Consider the following 9,193-nt stretch of genomic DNA (forward strand, 5'->3'; position numbering starts at 1 on the left):
CAGTAATGCTCATTAATTTCTATAACATTTCAGTTACTCAATCAAGAGAAAATGGCAAATATATATGTGTAGGGAGAATGAGGAGTTGGAAAGGTTATATAGTTAGAAAATTTTCAAAATAGTTATGTTATTCAACCAGTTTCAATCGTTAACGGAATGTTAATAATGGGTTGGATTTAATTTATACACAAGGATAGTTTAAAGAAACTTTACACACTATTGGTGTAACTTAACTTGCATCAGGTTTTTATTTTTTTGTTTTTCAGGTCTCTAATTGCGCTTATCATAAGCTATATGTAGTTAATTTTCAGATGATATGATAAAATAAAAAAATTCTTTTACACAATTAATACACAATAAAAAATTAAACTTGAAGTTGTATGGTAAGTTTAGGAGTGTAGGAACCATATATTTCTAAGAGGAGGAGACTAGGGTGCACCAGCAGCCATAGGAATAGATCTCAATTTCTTTCTTCAACTTTTCTTTTTTACTTGATGAGAATTGCTATCACCTTTTAATAAAGCAAAAGCAAGAAAAAAGTAAAGAAGGAAAGGGAAAACATAAAGGGGAGAAAAAATAATAAAGGAAAGCTAATAGGAGTAATAATAAAGAAAAAGGAGAGAAAGAAAGGGATAGAAAGACAAAAGTTGTCAAAACCCCATGATTCAAAATTCTCTCCCTTCTCTCTCGTCCTCTAAATAACTATAGCTACTCTTTTTTCTTTCCTCTAGATAATCAGGAGTAGGAAGACCTCTCAAACAAGACTTGCTTGGGATCTTCAGGAAAAGTATATTGGAAAGAAAAGCATATGAAGTAATTAAAAGGAATTAGTGGTAGCTAGCTGCCCGGAAGAATAGAGTGAAAAAAGATAGAGAAATGCATAGAGGTGTTATGCAGAAATCACCAGTGCAGCAAATGATGGGTGGAAGCCCTAACTGGTGGAATATCAATAACATGAGGCCTCCCATATCTCATCAACAAATTGCTGCTACTGTTCCTTCCTTGTTGGCTCCTAATAATAATCATTTCTCTCCAACAGTGGCACTTCCTTCTTCTTCTTCTTCTTCACTGCCTCCATGGAATGATAACCAAGAACAGCTTCCAGAATCATGGAGCCAATTACTTCTGTAAAAACCCCCCACCCCCTCTTTAGTTCAACTAGTTTAAGGTTGTGTGTTTTAGGGGAGGGATATGAAGCAGAAACTTTCATTAGTGTACTATAAACTGCCTCTTACCTTGCAGCAAAATTAAGACAAGTTTCTGATCTGGAATTTCGAACAGTTGTCAATTCTTTTCTCAATATTCCTCTTTCTTTTCTGAAATATCTTTTGGTTTTCTTTTTCTTTTTTATTTCGCGTAACCGTTAAAGTGGATCTTTATGTGACCACGAGGTCACGGGTGGAAATAGCCTTTTGCAGAAATGCAAGTTGCGTACAATAGATCGTTGTTGTCCGACCCTTCCCGAATTCCGCACATAACGGACGATTAGTGTACTGGGCTGCTTTTTTTTTTTCTCCCTTGGAGTAAAAGTCTTTGCTTTAGTCCGTTCTTGGCTAGTTAGTTTCATATATTAATTGTACCTTATCTTTGATATGTAGTGTTATGTTTCTGAAAATACTAAATTATACACCGTTTGGATTTGAATAGTGGAGGCTTGGTGGGGGAAGAAGAGAAGTCAGTACATCTGAGCAATATGCAGGCTGTCAAGTCGAAGTTGGAGAATAATTGGGAAGAACAGTCGACGTTCCTGAGCCAGGCAGCTGATTCTGTTATAGATGTAAATCAGAAAAACTTCATGTATGAACATGTCAATAATGTGGACTTCCATCACCAGACAGAAATTACTGGTAAACCTACTTGGTCACACATGATGCCACTCTCATCTCCCAAGTCTTGTGTCACAACTTTGAGCAGTAACATGCTCGATTTCTCTAACAAGTCGGATACAAGACACCCACCTCCTGATCATTCATCTGAGGTATGAAATAATAGAGCAACCCCTCCACAACCAAAAAAAGTAATAGAGGTCTATTGCTTGCAAACGTTTTTGATAGTACGACATTTCGCCTCTTTGTGTATGATAAATATGCATCTGGTTGCAAAACTTGTACATGTTCTTTAAGTTTCAGTTACAGTTTTATTTTGATCTAAGATCTTTTTCTAACTTAAATTTTATTTCAGCAATTTAAATATTGCTTTATGGAGATCGATATACTAGTAGAATTTAGTTTGAGATCGATAATTGGAGATTAAGAGTGACTAATTCTTTCTTTGTTGCCTTTTCGCGAAGTGCAACAGTAGAGCTACAAGCGGGGCACCTAATAAGAAAGCTAGGGTTCAACCATCTTCAACTCAGTCTACCTTCAAGGTAAATAATAAACCAATCAAAATACCACTTTAAACATAATTTTTCTAATACTACCTTTTAGCTAATCCGTATCTATCTCTTTCTCATTTTTGTCACAACACTGTTGTCTTTCTTGATTGTCTGTACCTTCAAACATGGTGATTCTTTTCCTTACCATTATCACTATAATCTCTTATCTGTTTTACATCCACAAAAATCTATCATCTCTGTGATCAATCCCATTTATGTAATTCTTTTGCCGTTTGAAAACAGGTGAGAAAGGAAAAATTGGGGGACAGGATAACAGCCCTTCACCAACTTGTTTCCCCATTTGGGAAGGTAAGATTTAAGCAATTAATTTAACTAGACTAATGACCTAGATTTACCTTTTTAATGTGGAATAATCATACAATTATATGTATCTTCAACTTTGAAAGGAATCCCATAGAAAGAAGTTTTTTATACTCCTAAAAAGATGTCAATTCTCTTTATTGTCTTCATGTTTCTCCTTTTATCCTTTAGGGTTTTCACTTTACAGTTTCTTTACCAATTAAAGAGAAGACATGAAAACTTATATTTTCAGTGTTCTGATATTTTCTTTACCCAGTTCCACATTTGTTCACAATTGCACCTTTAATAGCAAATAAAGTAGGAATAAGTTTGCTAATTAAAAAAATATTTTCCCTAGTATCTGTAATAATTTGGTCAGACTTGCCAATTCGAGGGTCCTAATGATACTCCTATGGCTGTGTAACAACTATGATCTAGTTTTTGTTACTCCCTCCCTCAGTTTCAATTTATGTGAACTCAACACGGAATTTAAAAAAATAGAGAAGACTTTTGAACTTGTGGTTTAAAATGAAGCACATATATTTTGTGTGGCTATAAATCATTGCATAAAGGTAAATTGTTTCTAAATAAGTAAAATGTCATTTTTTTGGCACAGACTAAAAAAAAAAAATAAGTTCACATAAATTGAAACTGAGGGAGTATTATTTATTAACAAGAAAAATAAATTTTATCTTCTCACTCTTAATTTTTTTTCCTTTCAATATGTGTTTTTCTTTTTCAGACTGACACAGCTTCTGTCCTGTTAGAAGCTATAGGGTACATCAGATTCCTTCAGAGCCAAATTGAGGTGACATTTCTTCTCTCCTTCATTTTCCCAAACTACCATGAAACGCAGTGATGGCGTAAATGTACATATAAAGTTAAAAATTCAGTCTTCAGACATGCTTTTTAGTTATTGAAGTTCTAAAAATATATATTCCAATTCTCTTAATTTCAACGCCCTTGAAAATTGCAGGCCCTTAGCTTGCCGTACCTGGGCAGTGGATCAGGAAACATGAGGCAGCAACATCAACAATCTGTAAGAAAATTAAAAATCGCCCCCTTAATTTAGTTTGGTTTAAAAATCAAACTCCCCCTTAAAGAGAAAGTGGCGTATTTCTCGGCTCTTCGCCCCCCTACCACTCCATCAAACCAGTCACTACTAAAGAAAATAGGAATTAACAACGGGCAATTCTGTAGCTAAATAGAAAAATTCATCATTAATTTGATTTAGCGACTAATTAATTTCAGTTTTTTTTGTATTGAGTGTTGCGATGGGATCAGTGTGGGATATGCAAATTTTTGTGTAATTAGTGTCTTATTACAATGATTTAGTTGATAAAAACTTGTTTGTACAGAGTGTTTATATCAAGTTAATAGTTGCATAATATGTATTTGAAAATAAATTTCTCACTTAACCATGATTAATTAGCATAATAATTTTTACCATATATATATATATATATATATATATATATATATATATATATATGAGTTTTTGTGGGGCTGTAGATTATCTAAAGCTTTACTTTTTGTTTTAAATTAACGTTTGTTTTGTACGTATTACTTTGAGGTTGTACCTACCATATATTTTACTTATACTATCTAAATTTATGTTTTTAACACATTTTTCTCTGTAAGTCTGTCCCAAAAAAATAATTTTCATATTTAGAAATAGTTTAAATTTTATTTTATCGTTTATGGGATAATTTATGGTCACACAAATGCCTTTGACTTGTGTTAGATCACAAATTTTAAAATTTGTTCTTTCTTTATTAAACTTTATATTGAATCAAATACCGCCACATAAATTGAATACTCCGTCTCCGCTTTTAATGGGATAGTGGAAGGTGGGCGGACCACTGTTATGCATGTGGATATATCTGTGTTCTCTAGAGCTGTGGCATATAAGGCATGTGAAATTGAATTAACATGTCAGTATTAGTTGCATTTATTGATTAATGATTAATATGTACTATATTTTGCTTTACAGGTTCAGGAGAGGAATAGTTTATTTCCTGAAGACCCTGGTCAGGTATGCTTTATTGGATCTAATAGTTAATTTTTGTATACATAATGTGTATATATATATAAAATATATAAATTTCTATACATCTTTTCGACTATTTTTTTATAGCGGCTATACAGTGTCATTTTTCCAAGTTATTACCATAAGAGAAGATTAGCGTTGCCAATTATATTCTTTAACGTTGATTGCAGCTATCGAATGACAACTGCCTGAAGAGGATGGCAACTAGTGAGCAGGTAGTAGCTTTATGTCTTTGAATTATTAATTTTTGCCTGCCCAAAGAATCTTCTTCTTTTTTTTTTCAATTTTCCGAAGGACAATATCTGATTCTGTTCTTTTGAATGATCTAAAGTATTATCATGAAGAATCAAAGAAGGACCTAAGGAGTAGAGGGTTGTGTCTGGTTCCATTATCATGCACACTGCAAGTTGGGAGTGACAATGGAGCAGATTATTGGGCTCCGGCATTCGGAGGAGGTTTCCGGTGAATGGTAAAAACAAGAATTTGGTCACGTACGGCACACTTAGACCAAAAAGAAACCAAGTTGCACCAAATTATTAAGTACTATCTATAACATCATGATCACTCAATCTGCTAAAATCTAAGGTTGATTGCTTATGATGCTATGCATTTTCTGCTGAATTAGTTGACCATGCAACGGTGTGCTGTAATATTATATAGTCAAGCTTACTATTTGGCTTAGAACTCAGCAACTATGGTCTAGTTCTTTCCCTTTTCATCGGCAAGTACAATGATCATTTCATGAATTAATGTATATGTCATTCCTCAACAATTAGTACTCATTTTTATGCTGATCTTATGCAGCAACTCTTCCCCTGCTCTCTGGTTCTTTAGCTGAACTATATATTTCATTGTTCCCAGCAAGAATTTCAGTATCATATCTGCTACTAATGAGATATGTCAAAGATTAAAGAGTACTTGCATTGTTAAAGCATTAAATTAAGCTGTTTTTGGAAAAATCATACACAACTTATGTTTGGGGTAATGCTAAAGTGGTGCGGATCCAGGATTTCACGATAGTGGGTGCCACACCGATTTAAACGTAGAAATATTGTAATTAGCACAATCCTAATAGGGTATCGTTCTGCCGGTCGGATATATTTTGGTATTTTGTTTCGAATTTTTAGTCTTCAAAAAAATGGATATTTTCCTGAATTGGCTTTAAATGATTCCTAATCTAACATATCTTTAATATGGAAAAGAATGACATTCAGTACGAATTTTTGTTAATTTTTTCCATCTCATTTCACAAGAATTAGGAACACTTTCCTAAAAAGAAAAGTTCAGTCCAACACATTAGCAAAATAACTAGCTAGATAAAAAACAAAAAGACTGAATAGCGATATAAAAAAAGTTAAAAAGAAGAAGAAAGAATTAATGAAAAATCTACCCGTTAATGTCCTAGAAATAAAAAATAATTATTAATCAAAGATTATATTTAGGCCATTAGTTAGGGGCTTAGAGTTCAAAAGATCTATATAATTATATAAAGCAGGGACAAGAGGATGTGGCGCCTTATGTGAACAACAATTCTATTTATCTATTATCTCCTTTTTGCAATTTTTCCTTCACTTTTCTCATTAAAAATTAATTTCCTAAACAATAGAAAACGGTTCAACTTTTACTGCATCCAAAAATTGCTCTTGAAAGCCAAAAGCATTGTGAGAATTAAAAGAACCGTCTCTTCCCCGACTCTCTCTCTCACTCTCGAATGAAACCGTTGAGAGGATATTTGTGATGACCAATAGGTCATCTCATGTTTTAGAATCCACTTCTGTACTTTGAAATCTTAAAAATCTCATTTTATCCTTCTCGATTTATGTGCGCAGTCCAAACATGTTTTCGAAAAGCTTTTATGTTAAAAATTGTGCAAAATATAAAATTTTACTTTGAAAACCATTTGAGTTGACTTCGGTTAACGTTTTGAGAAAACAGACCCGAATTCGTATTTTGACGGTCCCGGGGGTCCGTATCGTAATTTGGGATTTGGGCGTATGCCCAAAATCGAATTCGAAGGTCCCTAACCCATGTTATTGATTTTTGTTGAGAATTGAAAGTTTGAAAGATTTATGATATTTAAGAATCGACTGATGTTTGGATTTATTGATACCGGTTTCGTATTTTGGTTTTGGAGCCCGGTACAAGTCCACTATAATATTTATGACTTGTCTGTCAAAATTGATGAGAAACAGAGTTGATTTGACGTGATTCGGACGTTCGGTTGTGAAAATAGAAGTTTTAAAGTCTTTTTGAAAATTTTCCTTTGATTTGGTGTCCTATTCGTAGTTCTAAGCGTTATTTTGGTGTTTCGATCGCGCGAGCGAGTTCGTATGATGTTATAAGACTTGTATGCATGTTTGGTTTAGAGCCCCGAGGGCTCGGGTGAGTTTCGGATAGGCTACGGGGTGAATTGGACTTGGACAAATCTGGTGTTTTGCTGCAGCTGGTGTTCTGGTGCGTTGTGCTTCGCGAAAGAAACCATTCCCGCGATCGCGAAGAGTGAACTGGGCTAGGAAAGGTTTTCTTCTTCGCGAACGCAGAAGCGATGGGGGCCTTACCCTTCGCGAACACGACTAGCTCATTGCGAACGCGTATATTTAAGGACCTGGGGGAAGGGTCAGTCATCTCTTCATCGTGAACGCGAGCACGGGTTCACGAACGCGAACCAGGGGGGAGCAGCCTTAGCGGACGCGATGGGGGACTCGCGATCGCGTAAGCCTGACAGCCACTGCTCTTCGCGAACGCATCAGGATTCACGCGAACGCGATGAATACCTGACGTCCAGTTATTAAATACAGTCCCAATTACGGGATTCTTGCCATTCTTTCAAAAATTTCAAAACTAAAAGACCTAGAGGCGATTCTTCCATAAGAGTTTCTTCCCAATTCATTGGTAAGTGATTCTAACCTACTTTCTTTCAATTACCCGTTACATTTCATGAGTTTTCAACCTAAAATCTAGGTTTTTCATGGTGAAAATTGGGGGTTTGGGTAGAATTAGGGATTTTTACATAATTGGACTTTAGACCTCGAATTGAGGTCGGATTTCGAATAAGTTATATAATCGGGCTTGGGGGTGAATGGGTAAATAAATTTTGGTTTGTACCTCGGGTTTTGACCAAGCAGGCCCGGGGTCGATTTTTGACTTTTTGGGGGAAAGATTGAGAAATCTAAATTTATGCATTATAATTGATTTCTTTAGCAATATTTGATATTATCAAATCGTTTGTGGATAGATACGCGTGGTTTGGAGGTAGATTCTAGAGGAAAAGCGGTAATTGAGCATTGAGTGGCCTTTGGTGCGAGGTAAGTGTTGTGTCTAACCTTGACTTGCGGGAATTAGGAACCCTCGGACTATTTGCTATGTGAAATGCATGAGAGCGGCGTATATGTGAGGTGACGAGTACTTATGCGCCGCCAATTTACCTGTTTTCCCCGTTTCTCCCATTTTTCTCATATTGTCTCTTTCCCTGTCTTAATTGTTACATACTCTACTTGTATTCCCATGCCTAATTGCTACGTGTTAGACATTATTTCCTCTGATTAATGATATTAGTTCTACCATAGTTTCATTATCTCATGTTATTTGCTTAAGCTGGTTTACTGGTACCTTTCTGTTATAGATTCTGAATTTGTCTCGCTGTGTAGTATTACTTATGTGAATTTTCATGGTATACAAGTTTTCTAATTGTTTCGGTTTGGAGTTTAAGTATTGTGAAAGGTTTCTGTGATTTAGATTGTGAAATTTCTGTGCATACATAGTAATTAATATTGAAATAGTGGGATCGGGTTGCACGCCACAACAGGAGAAATAAGGGTGGTATATTGAGGTGGAATAAAGGTGAATTTATGAGGATTGATATTGATATGGTGAGATCGGGTTGCACGCCGCAACAGGAGGAATAAGGGTGGTATATTGAGGTAGAATAGGGGTGAATTTATACTGTATGGTGGGAACGGGTTGCACGCCGCAACAGGTGTAATAAGGGTGGATTGTTTGGTGGAATAAAGGTGAACTATGATTGTGTTATTGTGATATGGCGGGATCGGATTGCACGCCGCAACAACCTATGCGTTTATGTTTCCCTGAGTTGTGTTAGCTTTACGGTATTCTCTTTTGCACTTAAGGATCGGTAATTTCTTAACACTGTTGATATATCTGCGGGAGTTATCGTATTTCTTGCAATTTACTGCTTTCTTCTATTCCACATTTCCTATTATGCTTTTATTATATATATACTGTATACATGTTGTAGTGTGAGTGGCCTGCCTTAGCCTCGTCACTGCTTCGTCGAGGTTAGGCTCGACACTTACCAGTACATGGGGTCGGTTGTACTGATACTGCACTCTGCACTTCCTGTGTAGATTTTGGTGCTGGTCCGAGATGATCGTGAGGTTAGCTGGTGGATTTATCCGACAGGAGACCCAAGGTAGATCTTCCAGCATCTGCAGACCCCGAAGTCCCCT

The 9,193-nt window shown here is 35.6% G+C and overlaps 1 protein-coding gene across 1 annotated transcript; it reads left to right on the forward strand.

The window, feature by feature from the left end:
• The first annotated feature begins 592 nt into the window (after nt 1-592).
• Nucleotides 593-5,534, forward strand: LOC107814525 (transcription factor bHLH68). The gene is made up of 9 exons (XM_075221638.1): nt 593-1,127; nt 1,648-1,978; nt 2,291-2,368; nt 2,621-2,686; nt 3,420-3,485; nt 3,654-3,716; nt 4,671-4,712; nt 4,898-4,942; nt 5,059-5,534. Exons 1-9 carry the CDS (start codon nt 877-879, stop codon nt 5,191-5,193), a joined length of 1,077 nt encoding a protein of 358 aa, XP_075077739.1. The 5' UTR covers nt 593-876; the 3' UTR covers nt 5,194-5,534.
• The last annotated feature ends 3,659 nt before the right edge of the window (nt 5,535-9,193 follow it).

The sequence above is a fragment of the Nicotiana tabacum genome, chromosome 9, assembly GCF_000715075.1.
Source record: "Nicotiana tabacum cultivar K326 chromosome 9, ASM71507v2, whole genome shotgun sequence".
NCBI lineage: Eukaryota > Viridiplantae > Streptophyta > Magnoliopsida > Solanales > Solanaceae > Nicotiana > Nicotiana tabacum.